The sequence below is a fragment of the Sinocyclocheilus grahami genome, unplaced genomic scaffold (assembly GCF_001515645.1).
Source record: "Sinocyclocheilus grahami isolate Dianchi unplaced genomic scaffold, SAMN03320097.WGS_v1.1 scaffold52.1, whole genome shotgun sequence".
Taxonomy (NCBI): domain Eukaryota; kingdom Metazoa; phylum Chordata; class Actinopteri; order Cypriniformes; family Cyprinidae; genus Sinocyclocheilus; species Sinocyclocheilus grahami.
In genome coordinates this window covers 2,122,674-2,140,995 of record NW_015505231.1, presented here as the reverse complement: position 1 = coordinate 2,140,995, position 18,322 = coordinate 2,122,674, and the positions used below count along the sequence as shown (strand labels likewise).

The window sequence follows — 18,322 nt, the reverse complement described above, 5'->3', positions numbered from 1 at the left end:
CATTTGGCAGGGTATGCCAGCCACAATCTCATCCATATTGCTATAAAATATAGCATTCTGTGTAGAATTTAAATAGCTCCGATACATTTTGTGGTCTGCGCCGACTCGCGCATGTGATCCGCTCCGTGCTATCGTGTCTCTGGACCGGAGCAGAGTGTGTGTGCGGTGCGGTGGTTAGCGTGACACAGCGCGAAACCAGACTTCTTTTTTTCCTCAATGGAAAGCATATGTACACTGTTTGAATCGTTCCCTGTCCCCTATATAGTGCACTACGTGCCATTCACTGTACAGAAAGTACTAATTCTGTGGACAAGTGACCGATTTCAGCCGCGGCTTCAGCGTCTATTTTATAGTGTAGGGGGCGGGCGCTTCGGATTCTAGAGAGCATTTGATTGGACAGAAAGTTTGATGAGAAGCTGAAGTACGATGTGACGTCAAAAAAATCATTGAGCCGAACTGCAAGCTTTGAATGCTTATATCATCTAAATGCGAATTTTGTCACTGTTTTGGAGCACACTGCCTTATAGATAACCTTAAGACTAACATATTGATAGTAACACCCAAAAAACTTTAGTTTTTATTTCATGGGGACTTTAATTACATTTCATCCAGCCAAACATTGCACTTCCTTTGCTGAGTGATAAATACTGTCTGATAGAAGACATGTATTGATTTTATTTGCTCACTGGTGTGGGTTATTTTTTTTAATTCACATCTGTTTTTATGTATTATGTTTTGAGATTAATCTCACAATAGGCCATTAACGAGAATGAAATCATAACATTTGAGTGAAAAAGTAGTAATATTTTTGTATACCACTGAAAAAAGGCCTATTATGAGTTTATATTTAAAACATTATGACTGCATTCTCAAAAATTGTTTAATAACGCATTGCAAAATAGTATGGTAGTCTGCTATTCTTAACGCAACCAAAGCATGAGCACCCCAGCCACCATGAGTCTTTAGGATTTGATTTAACATGAGCTCCAGCGTCTTGACTTCAAATGACTGTGGCAGGGTGAAGGAAACGTTCACGCTTAATTTAGTGAAATCACATTTGATTATCCAGACAGTTAAGTGCTCATCTTACAGAGAGTCATTCCTCTGTGAGCAGTATTCCCTGGCTGAGATGACTGAACTTCTGAAGCAGAAGAGAGTTATGCAAGAGTGACAGAATTTTAATATTGTTCAAAGAAAACATGCAACTCATGTAAAAGTGTATAATGTTGACATTTATATCCATAAGAAGTTTTAGAATTGGTCACATTAGAGTTTGGCGGTCTCCACTGTGTTATCCTCTATAGTCCCAGCGGTGCCCGAGTCACTCAGGGTCTGTGGGGTTGTTGTTAAATCCTTTGCTCTCAAAAAGTCTTTGCACGTGTCATGTCTGTGGCTTTGTATTTAAACAAGGATATTAACCTTGCGTAACCTTTGTCTAGGACTCTATTACAAAACGTAATCCTAAATGTTACTCCTTTCCTTTTTTGACCTACTCTCAACAATCCATTCATGGAGTGGTTACAGTTTTTGTTTTTGGGCATGGCATCATAGTAATACCATGTTAATACAATGATATCCTTTTAAATACCTTGGAGCACTATGTTATAATTATTACCGTGGCATCAAAATATTTGCTATGTACAAATAGATATGCCAATACTGTACTATAATACTTTTTTAAGTCAACACTTTCAAAGTGTATCTAGCCTACACTGCAAGTTGAAAAGTTGACAGCAGTTTTGCTGTACATAAGGTATTTTTTGCAGAGTGCTGAACTATTTATGTGAAAGGAAAAATGGCGTGACATTTAACATTTTATGTCTCTCCTTAATCTCTTGCTTTTTCCCTTTCTTCACCTTGTGTGTCTTTCCTCCTCTCAAATCCTCATGGATCTCTTATTTTCATAGAGTTCTCTCACTCTCTTATTTTGTTCTCTTGGTTTCTTTTGTCATTTTCTGTCTCTTTGCTGAACTCTTCATACATTCACTTTATTGGCTGAATTTGAATGACCTTTATAGGATGTCTAAAATAGATTTTGAAGTATTTTTCTCTAATTATTTGGTGTTGTTCACATTTTAAGGAATAATTCACACAAAAATGAAAATCATATGTTGCTTCATACACATATGAATTACTTTCTTCTGTGGAACACAGAGCGAATTTTTTGAATATTCTTAAAGAATGGCCAGTTTTATGAAATTAAATGAAGTTATCATAGTGATACATACATCTTGTGCACTACATTCCAAGTCTTTGAAAACTAATCATTCTCCATCTTTTCATTGAGTCCTTTAAACAAAATATTCTCCAAACCTTCTTCTTTTATGTTCCATGGAGGAATGTAATGTCATACAGGTTTGGACAAACATGAGTGTGAGTAAGTGATGCCAGTAATAGGTTAACTATTCCTTTAAAAAGAAAGTAACCCTTTGTTTCAATCTGATCTCTCCACAAATAATTTCCTCTTTCGATTTCTTGAATTGTTTTGAGTTTATGTTCTTAATGTGAATTGATTATTATGCTCAATTTGTCAGTAGAATCATGTGCATTTTGAACAGGGTGAACATTTCTAGCTGACTAAGGAGGTACATTTTCAGTTTGCTGTACTTCGCATTAAAATGTGCTGAGTGAGTTTGTTTTAAAAGATTCTAGAACTGAAGAACTCTTTTCAGGACATAATTTCAGTCTCTATCACTTTTGCTTCTTCAGGTGACCCCCTCCTCTAAGATTGTGGGTGATCTGGCTCAGTTTATGGTACAGAACTCTCTCTCCCGGGCTGAGGTAGAAGAGAGAGCAGACGAGCTCTCTTTCCCTCTGTCTGTTGTGGAGTTCTTGCAAGGACACATTGGAATACCACACGGAGGATTTCCTGAGCCCTTCAGGTCAAAGGTGAGATTACACTGTTTAATGGTTTCGTGGTTTTCTGTCACTGTCTGAATATTTCCCAGAAAAAAAGAACATAATTTGTTTGTAAAATTTTGATTTGATAAATTAGATTTTAAACATTCAAGCAACCACTAAAGCCAGTCAGTCACTGACGTAACGTTGAACGTGACTGACTGAATGGGAAATTCAGTTATTTAAAGCTAAATAAAAAAAATAACAAATATATTCTATCCTTAAAAATTGTAAGTTTAATATTTTGTTCATCGATATAAGACTGGGGACATAAAAATGTACTGCATAAATGGGATTGACCCTTCTAATTTTTTGGGTCAAGAATACATGAGTGGGATTCCCAGCATTTCAGACATGCAAACAAGACAATAGCATTCATTAGAACAAGAAGAGTTTTTAAAAACCCATTGAGACTGATGTAAAAAGTGCCACTTTATTTCTCACCGAAATATTACCTGGAGAATTGAGCTTTCTTTATTACATTTAGTCATTTAGCAGATGCTATTATCCAAGACACCTACAAATGAGGAAGAACACAAGCAGCTTTTGTTGTTGCTGTTGAGAGTGACAGTGGCATTGTTTTTGAATAATCTCTAGCCACACATAGAGAGGAAGAGTGTGAGAGAAAAGAAAAATTAGAAGGTAAGAGGATGCGATAAAGTGAGAGAAAGATTTAGAGAATAGCTTTGTGTGCATCCATCACAAAGTTTGTGCATATGTGTGAAAGACAGGATAAGAGACAAAAGGTTTAAGGATGAGTAAAGCTTTCTCAGTAGTGGCTGTGGCGTTTCCGTCTTCTTGTGCTGATAGTCTTTCTGAGAAAAGAAACCATGCAGAGTCAGACTGATCCACTATAATGCACACACACACACCTACAGTTATGAGGTCACAGGAGAGACTTTTGCTTAATTTTAAATGGCATGGTTACTGAGGACAGACATCCTGCTTGTGCAGTTGAGGGAAAATTTACTTTGATTTACTATTTCTCTACCACGTACACACACAGACAGACAGACAAACCCTTTTGAAGCACTCTGAAGTCCAAAAATGAAAGATCAAACACTGTTTGTCTGCACTGGCAGCATTTCCGTGTAAGAGAGCTCAACATGTGGCCTCAGTTTAACACAGAGTGAAAGAGACAACCAGAAAAAGACAGAGTCTTTGACTTAGTAGGACATAAAAAATAAATAATAAAGTCTATATTATGAATTATTTTGTGGCTCTGAATTAAGTCAACTAAACTTTGCAAATGTGACATTTGCAGCCTGCTTTAAATTTTCCTCAAACAGAAGAACCATGGGGTCACATGATATCTTAGAGTAGAGACAAAAATATGACTAAATTGTCCACTAGGCAACAAGGATATTTCTGATATTGGCATTATATAAATGTTCCAGTAATCAAAATAAATCATGTACGTGTACTTCCTGCCTTGTTCAAGTTGCTAAGTAACTGGAAAGTTTGTTGCTAGTCCATGTACAGTAGTTCTTCCAGCTACACAAAAAAAAATGGTGTAGAAATAATTTTCCCTTAGGATTGGCTAGTAAATTTAATAACTAATAACAAAGTAATGGCAAGTAACACTAGGGTGACCATATTTTAGTAAAAAAAAAAGGACAGTGGGGGCAGGATAGGGACGGGGGGTGCAGAGGGGGGGTTGATTGTTGGGTTTGAGGGGGGTTAAAGTATCCCCCAATGTAGCGCAATGACCATATCCCAGATATCAAAACTCAAAATATGTAATTCCCATACCTAAAATACATATTTTACAGTCACTGTTATGAAGTTTGATCATAAACACAGCTAAAAGGCTTCCTATTGGCCATCCTTCACAAAACTTAACATCTACCACCGTTTTATCGAATGCAAAATGTTTCAATACATGCATTTCAGTCAAATGTAATTTATACAATATTTCAAACCTTTAACCCAGGGGAGAAAATCAACCTGCTGCAACAGTTTAAAATCAGCCCAATTCCGTGCAAAAAATGCGGATTTGGCAACCCTGCATCCAACACGAGCTGCATCCAAAGTGATTTAAATAACCCGCATATTGATAGCAGGCTCCCTGATGCGCGAAAATTATATTCAATATTAGAATGTTTGTGGGAGCAGGCCAGAATTTCAGCGGGAACGGGATTTAAAAAAGAGCGCGGAGGGCTTTAATACAAAAACGCTCACAATGAATGGAGACTGTAGAAAGCAAAAGTCGAATCCCGGACATTTTGGGCGATTTAGAAGTCCCGACTTTTTAGGTCCAAAAAGAGGACATGTCTGGGGAAAAGAGGACATATGGTCTCCCTGACTAACACATTTAAAGGGGTCATATGATACGATTTCAAGTTTTCCTTTCTCTTTGGAGTGTTACAATCTGTTCGTGAATAGATAAGATCCCTGAGTGACCATATTTTAGTAAAAAAAAAAGGACAGTGGGGGCAGGATAGGGACGGGGGGTGCAGAGGGGGGGTTGATTGTTGGGTTTGAGGGGGGTTAAAGTATCCCCCAATGTAGCGCAATGACCATATCCCAGATATCAAAACTCAAAATATGTAATTCCCATACCTAAAATACATATTTTACAGTCACTGTTATGAAGTTTGATCATAAACACAGCTAAAAGGCTTCCTATTGGCCATCCTTCACAAAACTTAACATCTACCACCGTTTTATCGAATGCAAAATGTTTCAATACATGCATTTCAGTCAAATGTAATTTATACAATATTTCAAACCTTTAACCCAGGGGAGAAAATCAACCTGCTGCAACAGTTTAAAATCAGCCCAATTCCGTGCAAAAAATGCGGATTTGGCAACCCTGCATCCAACACGAGCTGCATCCAAAGTGATTTAAATAACCCGCATATTGATAGCAGGCTCCCTGATGCGCGAAAATTATATTCAATATTAGAATGTTTGTGGGAGCAGGCCAGAATTTCAGCGGGAACGGGATTTAAAAAAGAGCGCGGAGGGCTTTAATACAAAAACGCTCACAATGAATGGAGACTGTAGAAAGCAAAAGTCGAATCCCGGACATTTTGGGCGATTTAGAAGTCCCGACTTTTTAGGTCCAAAAAGAGGACATGTCTGGGGAAAAGAGGACATATGGTCTCCCTGACTAACACATTTAAAGGGGTCATATGATACGATTTCAAGTTTTCCTTTCTCTTTGGAGTGTTACAATCTGTTCGTGAATAGATAAGATCCCTGAAGTTGCAAAGACTAAAGTCTCAAACCCAAAGAAATATTCTTTATATAAGTTAAGACTCGTCCATGCCCTCCTAAATGCCTCGTTCAAACACGCCCCCACATGTCTACGTCACTGTGTGGGAAGATTTGCATAACGCCGCCCAAATGTATATGCAAAGAAAGAAGGCGTAACTTTGATTCTCGCTGTAGTATTGTTGCCACCGCTGCCATGTCGTTTAGACGCTGTATGTTTCGTTGTGAAAGCGAAACTACTTTGTTTGGCCTTCCAAAAGAGGACACAACTAGAAATCAGTGATTAAGTTATATTTACAACACTGTTCCAGAACAGTTCAAACCAAATATTCAGATGTGTGCAACGCATTTTATGGAGGACGAGGATTGTTTCCTGGGAGAGTAGCCTACAGTGCCGGTGTTCCCCTTTGTTTCCCCTTTGGCGCGCATGCTGACCACAGTCTATGATGCTGACAAATAATGCTGACTCACAGCCTGTAAGTACGTTTTCATATTTAAAGGATTTGCCACTGATGATTCAAACGCAAGTTTTGAGCATTGTAGAGTAGCACTTGTTGTTTATCATTTCTCCGATCACAAATGCAGACATGGTTTTATGTTTACGCGGTGCGATGCAACGCAACACGTAAAAAGACAGTATAATCAGTAATTATGTCCCCACTGGATGAAAAAAATGCCTCGTTTGTAATGGGTTTTATTGGTTTTGTCTCGTCGCGCCGGGACAGGGCATCACAGTATGGTAAGGGGCGTAACATTTCCGTCACACACTTGAGGAATTCGGCCAATCACAACTCACTGCATAGCTGGCCAATCAGAGCACATCTCGCTTTTCAGAACAATGAGCTTTGTAAAAATCGATGCGTTTCAGAAAGGCCGGGCATAGAGGAGAAACAATAATGTACAGTATGTGGAAAATAATGTGTTTTTTGAACCTTAAACCGCATTAACATATTTCATTACACCAAATACACAATACGTCTTATGACCCCTTTAATTAAATGTTAAATTTGGAAGTAGAAAGACTGAAAATCTACTCTAATAATCTGTTTTATATACAACTTTGAAAAAAAAATACAGTGTAGTTCTTTTTTCCAGTAATATTTATTAGCATTTTAGCTGTAATATGACTAAAACAACCATACGCCATTCATTCAAGATTGGCATGTATGTTAAAGCATAGGGAATAATGGCGCTACATTCTGCATTAAAAAAAATTTAAATGATGGTAATGTCTCTCAAGTTTGTTTTCAGAATTTGAATTCATCTAAAACAAATAAGCACCAATTATTCCAACTGTATGCACTTCATCAACAGCCATTCAGCTCATAGTACACGTGATCTGTTGTAGCATGTCTCCCCACTTTTTTAGTGCCCACAAGCAATTCAGATGATCAGAATGCAATACTAAATCAATTGGCTGTGATGTCAGCATCTATGCTTTCATATTTAACCTCATATGTTGTTGATATGGCTTTTTCAGTGAGGTATTCACCTGAACTTACATTATGATGTGAGATTTGAAAGGACATACAGCTAATAAAAGTAGATCACTCTGCAATCCTTTCGTATGTTGACAAAGGGTCAGCCAAGAAAAACGATACTTTTTCCATATCTCATAGGTAAACATGCGAAAACACCTCTTTTACATTCATCTCTTTTACATTCAATGTACACTCTAAAAAATGCTGAGTTAAAAACAACCCAACTTGGGTTATTTGGCAACCCAGCGCTGGGTACATTTTTGGACAGGACACATGCTGGGTTATTTTGACCCAGCTGGTTGGGTTAAATGTTTTTACCCAACATGCTGGGTTGTTTTATTTAAGTCAACTATTGTTTATAAATTATTATATTGCTGGAGATTAAAAATCACACACAGAATTAGTAGAGGCAACAGCAATAATCAAAAGATGAGCATTTATTATTAAGCAAGAACCAACAGACAAAATACAAGACTAACCTAATTTATTTGGGTGAATACAGCATACACTCTAAAAAATGCTGGGTTGTTTCAACCCATCTTTGGGTCAAATATGGACTAACCCAGCTGTTGGGTTAAATTTTTTAATTACATTTTTAACCCAAAAGTTGGGTTAGTCCATATTTGACCCAAAGTTGGGTTGAAACAACCCAGAATTTTTTAGAGTGTATTTTACAATGTTACATACATTTAAACTCTTTTAACAAGCATTTTAGAACATTTAAAAGTAGCATTTTAATGTATGTGTATTCAACCATTCTCTGTAATTGCTTTTTACCGAAATAGTGCTAATTCTCGTGCTGGTGTGTTGCCGGTGAAGGGCTGCTGTTCGCGGGGGAACTGCGAACTTCAGACCGCGGCCTCGCATTTCACTCGTAGCTGAAAGATGCCTTGACTGACTCCAAAACCTGCCCATAAACAAACAGTACTGAGATTAGAGAACATACTTTAACATCAAATTAAATTAAACTCAGTATTATAACAAATAAAATCCATTTTTGTTATGCAAGGCAAAAGGCGTTTCCATCGTGCGAAACGACGGCTGCTGACGCAGCTGACTGACATCTCATCCTTATGTTTTGTTATGCAAAATAATACAATTTACAGCACAGTAAAGACTTTAAATGAAAATAAATTTAAATGAAATAAAAATGTATACAAACCTTTATTTCACTGAAGAAGTGCACCAAATCTGCGGCGGTGGCGGCGGCGCTGTGAACCGCTCTCTCCTGTAGAGAATCTCAAAAGTCTGACTGTAACTCAGCAGCTGGGCTGTTTCGTCAGAGACAGGCACAACCCAGCGGTTGGGTAGAAAAATATAACCCAGCATTAAAAATGACCCAGCAACTTGGTTACAGAAAACTACCTAGAACCTGGGTAAAAAAATCTATATATTATAGAATATATTTAAATTTAATTGAATAATATTTCTAACCCTTCTAACTCACTTCATGATTTCAAAACATGATGTTCGCCTTTTAAAAACTAGATTTTTTTTTTATGTAGCGTTTATGAAGCGTTCATTGTCACAGTCTTTGTGAATACCTCTTTGTTTCCTGGTGGACCATTAAAGATTTCTGCAGACTAGGTGATATCCAGTAGATATCATCCAATGAGATTTAGACTCAGTGTAACAAAGTTCGTAGTTCGGGAAGAAGGAGGCTGGAACCGGCGAACGTTCAAAGAAAACTTTAATCAAATAAACAAACACAAACTGAAAGTAAAGCGGCAGCCCCTCGCGGACGACTGCCGCACACAAAACACAAAATAAAGTCCAGGCCTGGTCCTCTCTCGTCCAACACTGTCGTCACTCCTCCTTTTATCCTTCCGGAGCTCCTCCGTGGGACTCGAGACCGGTGAGTGGCGCAGGTGTCGTGCATTAGCATTTACTCCACTGGCCTTGCTCCGTTCCCACGGCCCTCTCGTCACACTCAGATTTAGACAAAATAATCAGAGGCTGAAAATAGTCCCAACCAGACATGATATGATAAAGCAAAAATCTGCAGTTGTCAGGATATTAAGTCATGACAGGACATATTGGTTTTTATTTTTTGGGATGTCATGCTGGGTACACCCGCCCAAACTGAAATTTCATTTACTCAATATAGTGAAATTTCAAACACCTGATATATTCTATCGTGTCTCACATTTTTTTGCCTTCAGTGTGGAAAGACAAATTACATGTCATTGGATCATTGGATTGGATCATTGGGTAATAGTGGATTGTACTGTTGTTTAACAACATACTGATTGTACTGCTGACAAAGCATCTTTCGCAAAAACAACTTTCATTAGGCAAACATTTCATAGCAGTTCTGAGTTGTGACAATTATGATCTATAACCATACAGTGCATGCCATTGTAAAAACTCTAAATCTTTCCCTCAAAGCTTCATTTTAATGTGTGTTAAATTCAATATGACATCCAACCTGACTAAGGTCTGTTGCACCTGTTTAGGACACTCATGTTTCATTATACTGTGTTGTAGTTATATACTGCATTGATGCGTCATCTCTAAACATTACACTGAAAAAAATGCTCAGTGTGCTACTGTTGTTCTGTCACCTCCACTGACTAAATACAAGTTGGCACAAATACGCTTCCTAATACTGACTTGGGGCATTTCCCATAATGCAACAGAGCTTTTTAAAAGGCTAATAATGCTATGTCCTCTGACCTGGATATACGTACACCACCACAGCCCCAGGCATGCAACATATGTGTCTGTCTGTGTATTTGAGACACACTCGTCATAATAGGTTGGAAAGGTTTATGCGGCAGGGCCTACGGTGACTCACTCATGTCATGCATCCGCAGCTCTATCTCTGCCAATCAGGTCATCCAGATAAACTCAGATAACCAGACGTGGTGCGTTACACACCACTGGATGAACAGTGAGAGTGGGCAATCTTCTCCCACAGGCGTACACCCGAACACACACTTTTACAAGCACAAACGGGTCGAGATGGAAGAAATACAACGACAGACAAGTACCGATACTCAAAAAGTGTACTTAAGTACAATACTCAAGTAAATGTACTTGGTTACTGTCCGCCTCTGGACTTAATGATATGATCAAAACATGTCATGCGCCATCATGTCTGTAAATCTGCGATGGATTGAGATGGAAAAGCAGAACCACAGGCTTCCATATAAACATCCATCATCTAAATATTTAAAGTTTGAATTTGCATCTATATAGTGACCAAGAAACAGCTTGAAGGGATACAATTCTTCACACCTTTACGCATGCGGTTTTAGTGACGTTAGCAGACACTTCAATTAAACATTGCTCCAGTCTCAATCCTAAGGGCAATTAACCACTCTATCTTTAGAAACCCTTCCTACCTACCACACACACACACACACATATTCCTGGCTTATAAATGGCCTCAAAAGCTGTCAAATTAATGAAGAGTGACTGAATGAAGCGTGGAGCATCTTTGAACTGCAGCCACTGTGACTAATAGAATTTGTGAGCCCTCTATTGTGGCTCATGCCTCCACCAAGGGAAAAGCCTCTAAACCCTTTCCCGGCAATCCTCAGGGAGCTCCTCCATACACTAATCGGCATGTTTTATGTATTATTTAAAATGCATTAGCTTGGCTGAATGTGCTAATAACTGGCTCATCTAGAGCAGAAACACTTCAGCACTTAATCGAAGAAGCAGGGCGATCATGGGAGGGTATGTCACATCGTATTTAAGATGCGTGGAAAGGTCTGATTTGATTCAAATTGATGACGTGAGCAGCTCACAAGACACAATTGTACTTTATATGATGTAGATGGCGGTGCCGGAAATAATTTTTGAGTGGGCAGGTTCTGATGTCACAATATAAAAAATGGGCTAATAAATAGCAGTTAGCTGCTTAGTTGCTTACCAATTTCAAACCCTGCTCACAATTTATGAATTGTTGATCTCTGCAGATGTACTTCAGTTGCATGGGCTTTGTAGGTTTTCCATGTTGATTTGACATTTTCTTACCTGGGGTTCAGTTTTATGTTTGCTCAGATATTTTTTGTAAAACCTTTTAAAAATAAGCAATAAATGAACCATGAGACATTCTGACTAATTTAACATCAGAGTACGATTAGAAATAAAACAACTTTAACAATAGGCCCTTTTCACCGTGACGTCAGCTAACTTCCGCTTTCCCGCAAAGCAATGTATCTGTGCTTCCGTTATACCTTTACATCGGAGACTTCTCGGGAAAATGTAGGAAAAACTTGAAATATGAAAGGCGTTATTTAAGAGTAATTAAGAGTAAGACTAATAATGATAATGTACTTACAGTCGGGTACTTTTGCGAACGTTTTTCTGCATCTGCTTTAGATGGGTGGCTTGCTTGCCAAACAACGTGACGCAAGTCATATTTTTTTTATATTAAATCGTTTTACTACATGGCAAGTTTCACATCCATAAAGGCAAGTGATCTGAAAAGAAACTCATTATCCAGTTGAAGAATATGGCTTAATATTGAAACAATACAAAAAGGACAGCCGCATAGTTCTACAGACCTTTGGACTTCTACAATTACTTAAATTCCTCCATTCAATTTCGCTTTAACTACATGTATGCCGTGTTTTTACTTTTTGAATAATTATTGATTAATATGATCAATCGTATTTTATTTTCATTATAGGGTATATGCAATGTGATCTTTAAAAAAACAGCTATGACCTGCGTTTTATATTTATTTACACAAATGCTGGCATCTGTTTTTAACTGTAAAAGCTTTTTATATATATATTTAATATTTATTTCTGAATTACATTAAATAATAAAACGGAAAATTATAGACCCCATTTTATTGATATTTAAATAGTACAAGCTTATGTTGAACTTTTCTTGTACATACAGGCGCTGTATTAAGCAGGACATAAATTACTGAATGAAAAGGCTTTCTGTTACCACATGTAAATGTCTAAAACGTTTGTTTATTTGACAAAATATATCTAACCAACTTCATCTTACTGCAATGAAGACAGCAAACAGTGTGCGAGAGTCGCGGGAATCAGTGACTGCAATGCTCTGTTTTCAACTCCTCCCTCGACTTCAAGCGACAAATCTCACCGATCGGTATTCGGTAAGTTCGTTTGAGATGCCAGACGCCTCTACCTGAACGAGGACGAGAATAGACAGCAGCAGTCATCCTCTAATCGTATTTGTGGCAGTTGTACAAGCGTTTGGGTGAACTCCATGCTTTTAGCGATACCGCTTACTATGCTGGCGGAAGTAAGAATACCCTGCTTCGCGTCAGAACGGAAGTTGTGTGACGTCATGTGAAAAGGGCCTATTAAAACGCTCAATACCAGAACAGAGAAATTTGGCACTAATTGGATATTTGTTATGTGTGTGTCATGTACATTTGCTTGCAAAAAAACACCCTGAGTTGCTTCTTTACAACCAAGATGCTGCAAGAATTTAGTAGGTAATAAAATCACTGTTTAAAGAGCTTTGAAGATAAAAACGCAGTCCAAAAGCTTTCCTGTTTCTCATCTTCAGATTAAGATTTATAGGTGAGTCACAAATTAAATATCTGTCAGACTTTTTTTAGGGATAAACAACCATATGGTCTCTCTACCATCACACGGGTTCTTTATCAGTCCAAACTGATCATACTCATCTGCACACTGCTAACTGTGTTAGATGATTGATTGATTGATTGATTGATTGATTGATTGATTGATTGATTGATTGATTGATTGATTGATTGATTGATTGATTGATTGATTGATTGATTGATTGATTGATTGATTGATTGATTGATTGATTGATTGATTGATTGATTGATTGATTGATTGATTGATTGATTGATTGATTGATTGATTGATTGATTGATTGATTGATTGAATGATGGACTGACTGAGACAGGTTTCAGAGGATGTGTGTGAATGACAGCACACTTCTTCACATCCCTTTCAACTCTGAGATTGCCAGACCATTACTGGCACAGCTCATAGGCACAGTCTTAATGCCTTGAACGTACACTTCCGCTATAGGTACCTGTCATGATTTCACCTCTACAGCCGTGTTGGGGAATAACAAACTAAACGTAGCAACACTAGTAACTTTCATTAGCGTCACAGTAGCTCAGCTGTTTTCAAAACAGAATATTTTTCCAGTAATGAGCTTCTTTTACCAATGAGTGAAAAAGCTACATCAGTACTTATTTATCAATATGTTGTGCTTAAAATGTCCATTCTCTCTGTGAATCATTGGGAATTCCAGTTAATTTTAATGAATGGTTTGATTTCAAATGTTTCCTTTCAATTAAATGACCATGTAAAATTTAAATATAATTAAATTTAGCACCCAAATTACATTTTGTGTTTCGTTTTGCAGCATTTTAATATTTATTCAAATAATTTGGCAAAATAATATACACGACCAATGTTATCAACTGTGATAATAATAAGAAATGTTTCTCGAGCGCCACAATGCATATTAGAATGATTTCTGAATGAGCACTGAAGACTAATAATGGCTGCTGAAAATTCAGCTTTGTCATTACAGTTTAAAATATATTAAAATATAAAACAGATTTTTAAAATGGTATCAATATTTCACCATATTACTGATTTCACTGTATATTTGATAAAATAATTGCAGCCTTAATAAGGACAAGACTTCTTTAAAAAACATTTAAAAATCTTACAGACTCCAAACTTTTTAATGGCAATGTACTTACACTCTTAAAAATAAAGGTGCTTAAAAGGTTCTTCGCAGCGATGCCATATAAGAACCATGTTTGGTTCCACAAAGAACCATTCAGTCAAAGGAACTATCTCTTTCTTACCTTTTTATAATTTGAAGAACCTTCTTTCACCACAAAGAACCTTTTGTGAAACAGAAAGGTTCTTCAGATGTTGAAGGTTCTTTATGAAACCATTTAGACAAAAAAGGTTATTCTATGGCATCATGAAGCACCTTTTTTTAAGAGTGTATTATTAGTTGAATGCTGCTGTTCATCTGTTGACTCAGTTAAATTTAAATTAAATTATGCTGCTTATAGTGTTATTTAGTGTAAACACATTTGTTAAAATGCGCATCTTAAGTATTTTTTTAACTGGTAGCCAGTCTCTGTGTCTCAAGTCAAGTATCACAGTTCTACGAGACATTAAACTGTATGTACTCTGGGCCAGAGATGATAGAGAGACAGTGCAGTCACTGATTGATTGATTGATTGATTGATTGATTGATTGATTGATTGATTGATTGATTGATTGATTGATTGATTGATTGATTGATTGATTGATTGATTGATTGATTGATTGATTGATTGATTGATTGATTGATTGAATGATGGACTGACTGAGACAGGTTTCAGAGGATGTGTGTGAATGACAGCACACTTCTTCACATCCCTTTCAACTCTGAGATTGCCAGACCATTACTGGCACAGCTCATAGGCACAGTCTTAATGCCTTGAACGTACACTTCCGCTATAGGTACCTGTCATGATTTCACCTCTACAGCCGTGTTGGGGAATAACAAACTAAACGTAGCAACACTAGTAACTTTCATTAGCGTCACAGTAGCTCAGCTGTTTTCAAAACAGAATATTTTTCCAGTAATGAGCTTCTTTTACCAATGAGTGAAAAAGCTACATCAGTACTTATTTATCAATATGTTGTGCTTAAAATGTCCATTCTCTCTGTGAATCATTGGGAATTCCAGTTAATTTTAATGAATGGTTTGATTTCAAATGTTTCCTTTCAATTAAATGACCATGTAAAATTTAAATATAATTAAATTTAGCACCCAAATTACATTTTGTGTTTCGTTTTGCAGCATTTTAATATTTATTCAAATAATTTGGCAAAATAATATACACGACCAATGTTATCAACTGTGATAATAATAAGAAATGTTTCTCGAGCGCCACAATGCATATTAGAATGATTTCTGAATGAGCACTGAAGACTAATAATGGCTGCTGAAAATTCAGCTTTGTCATTACAGTTTAAAATATATTAAAATATAAAACAGATTTTTAAAATGGTATCAATATTTCACCATATTACTGATTTCACTGTATATTTGATAAAATAATTGCAGCCTTAATAAGGACAAGACTTCTTTAAAAAACATTTAAAAATCTTACAGACTCCAAACTTTTTAATGGCAATGTACTTACACTCTTAAAAATAAAGGTGCTTAAAAGGTTCTTCGCAGCGATGCCATATAAGAACCATGTTTGGTTCCACAAAGAACCATTCAGTCAAAGGAACTATCTCTTTCTTACCTTTTTATAATTTGAAGAACCTTCTTTCACCACAAAGAACCTTTTGTGAAACAGAAAGGTTCTTCAGATGTTGAAGGTTCTTTATGAAACCATTTAGACAAAAAAGGTTATTCTATGGCATCATGAAGCACCTTTTTTTAAGAGTGTATTATTAGTTGAATGCTGCTGTTCATCTGTTGACTCAGTTAAATTTAAATTAAATTATGCTGCTTATAGTGTTATTTAGTGTAAACACATTTGTTAAAATGCGCATCTTAAGTATTTTTTTAACTGGTAGCCAGTCTCTGTGTCTCAAGTCAAGTATCACAGTTCTACGAGACATTAAACTGTATGTACTCTGGGCCAGAGATGATAGAGAGACAGTGCAGTCACATGTAATCGTGTATTGATGCTTACACAAGGAGGCACACACCTGCCTCGGCTAAAAAGCTGCTGTGATTTTTCTTCATGTTATATATGATCTGGTAGTTAGTACGTAAACATACTCTCAGTTGGAACAATTACACAGCTCCCTCTGAGGCTCGACCACAGGAAGATGCGTTCAGGTCAGAGAGCGAAAAGCTTCACACTGTTTTATGGCTACATGAGTTCCCATTACAGCCCACTGCTTTGTAGTCTTCTCTCCTGTGGATCCTGTGAGGAAAGCAATGGATCATCACGCCTGACGAATTTGATTTGGGCCAGTGAAATGAGTCTCTTTGTTAGCTAAAGTGCATGAGAGTACTCTCAGACAGATGGAGAGCAGAGAAACTCCTAGTGGATTTTCAGACATATAATTAAATGCGGTCTCTTTTATGCCCATTTCAATGGAAATTTGGCTGGATTTTGTGTGCAAAAATTCCTAGATATTCTAATATTCCTGTAAGTAGAAATCAAAGTGTGAGGGGCACATAAATTTATATTTCTTATTAATTGACGTATTTAGTGAAGCACCACAAAGAACTTAATCAGTTTAGCTCTTCATAAGTCGTTTAATGTGTTTTAAAATGTAATTAAGCATCACTCGACTCCTTCACTTTGTACTGACAGACAGATATCTGGTGATTAATGGTCACAGAGACTGGTAATATTTTGGTGCCACCTTTTTTATCCAAGCTTATTGATCTTTCCAGGAGGATTGTTTAGCACATGACATCACCCTAGCGATATTTCCAGCCAGGCTATGACAGGACAGAATGACAAACAGCCTAAATGCACACACTTGGATGAGGACAGATGATTCAGGGAAAAAAAGAGCAAATCTCATCTCCTTCCAATCTGTGTCAACAATGTCAAATATCCCCTTTCACCCAGCCCAGAAACCAATGTGAGAGAAACAGAAGCTCTCCTAGCAACTTCTCTCGCCTCAGATGTCTGATATAGTAACTGCTATTTTCTGACAAGACTCCATAAACTTTTCAGCAGTTTCTCTGCAAATCACCTGGGAATGCATGTAGTACTGTTTTCAAACTATATAGTAGAGACTCTGAGTGCACATGCCAGCAATCTAAGAACACGTCTTTCTCCACAGTATGTGTAGCAGGGCAATTTCTCTCGCAGTACTTTATGGTAATGACAGGGCAGATAAGGAATACATAATGCTATACTTTAACTTACTATGAAATAAATGCAGTTCAAGTCATCTTATTAAGCTCCTTACCTCAGGCTTGGAAAGCTAGCTTTGTAGTCTTCTCACTCCTGTTGCATAGCTTTTACTGTCTTTATACTACTTTCTTTTTTTAGGTTTTGTGAATTTTTCCACATTAGGGCTATATGTACATTCCCTGGAAGAGGACGTTAAAGGGTCATGAAACCCCCTGTTTCAGCACTGGTTAGTTCTCACAACAGTTTTAAAAAACGCTAAAAAAAGTGGGCGTGGTGCGGAGCGGAGGGGGAAGAGGGGAGACAGACAACACACACAGCTTCGCATTCAGACAGTTTCATTTTGCTCCCATCGAGTTAAAACACAAATAAATGCACAGCCATTTGCACTCTGCATCGAATACATACAGTGGGTACGGAAAGTATTCAGACCCCCTTAAATTTTTCACTCTTTGTTATATTGCAGCCATTTGCTAAAATCATTTAAGTTAATTTTTGTTCCTCATTAATGTACACACAGCACCCCATATTGACAGAAAAACACAGAATTGTTGACATTTTTGCAGATTTATTAAAAAAGAAAAACTGAAATATCACATGGTCCTAAGTATTCAGACCCTTTGCTGTGACACTCATATATTTAACTCAGGTGCTGTCCATTTCTTCTGATCATCCTTGAGATGGTTCTACACCTTCATTTGAGTCCAGCTGTGTTTGATTATACTGATTGGACTTGATTAGGAAAGCCACACACCTGTCTATATAAGACCTTACAGCTCACAGTGCATGTCAGAGCAAATGAGAATCATGAGGTCAAAAGAACTGCCTGAAGAGCTCAGAGACAGAATTGTGGCAAGGCACAGATCTGGCCAAGGCTACAAAAAAAATTCTGCTG

General features: G+C 37.2%; 1 protein-coding gene across 1 annotated transcript in view; it reads left to right on the top strand.

The window, feature by feature from the left end:
- The window catches only part of pcxb (pyruvate carboxylase b), a 215,090-nt gene that overhangs the window by 185,008 nt on the left and 11,760 nt on the right, over nucleotides 1-18,322 (top strand). Inside the window, exon 18 of the mRNA XM_016269466.1 lies at nucleotides 2,710-2,889. Within this exon, the coding sequence (XP_016124952.1) occupies nucleotides 2,710-2,889 (180 nt within the window). The remainder of the gene's footprint in view (nucleotides 1-2,709; nucleotides 2,890-18,322) is intronic.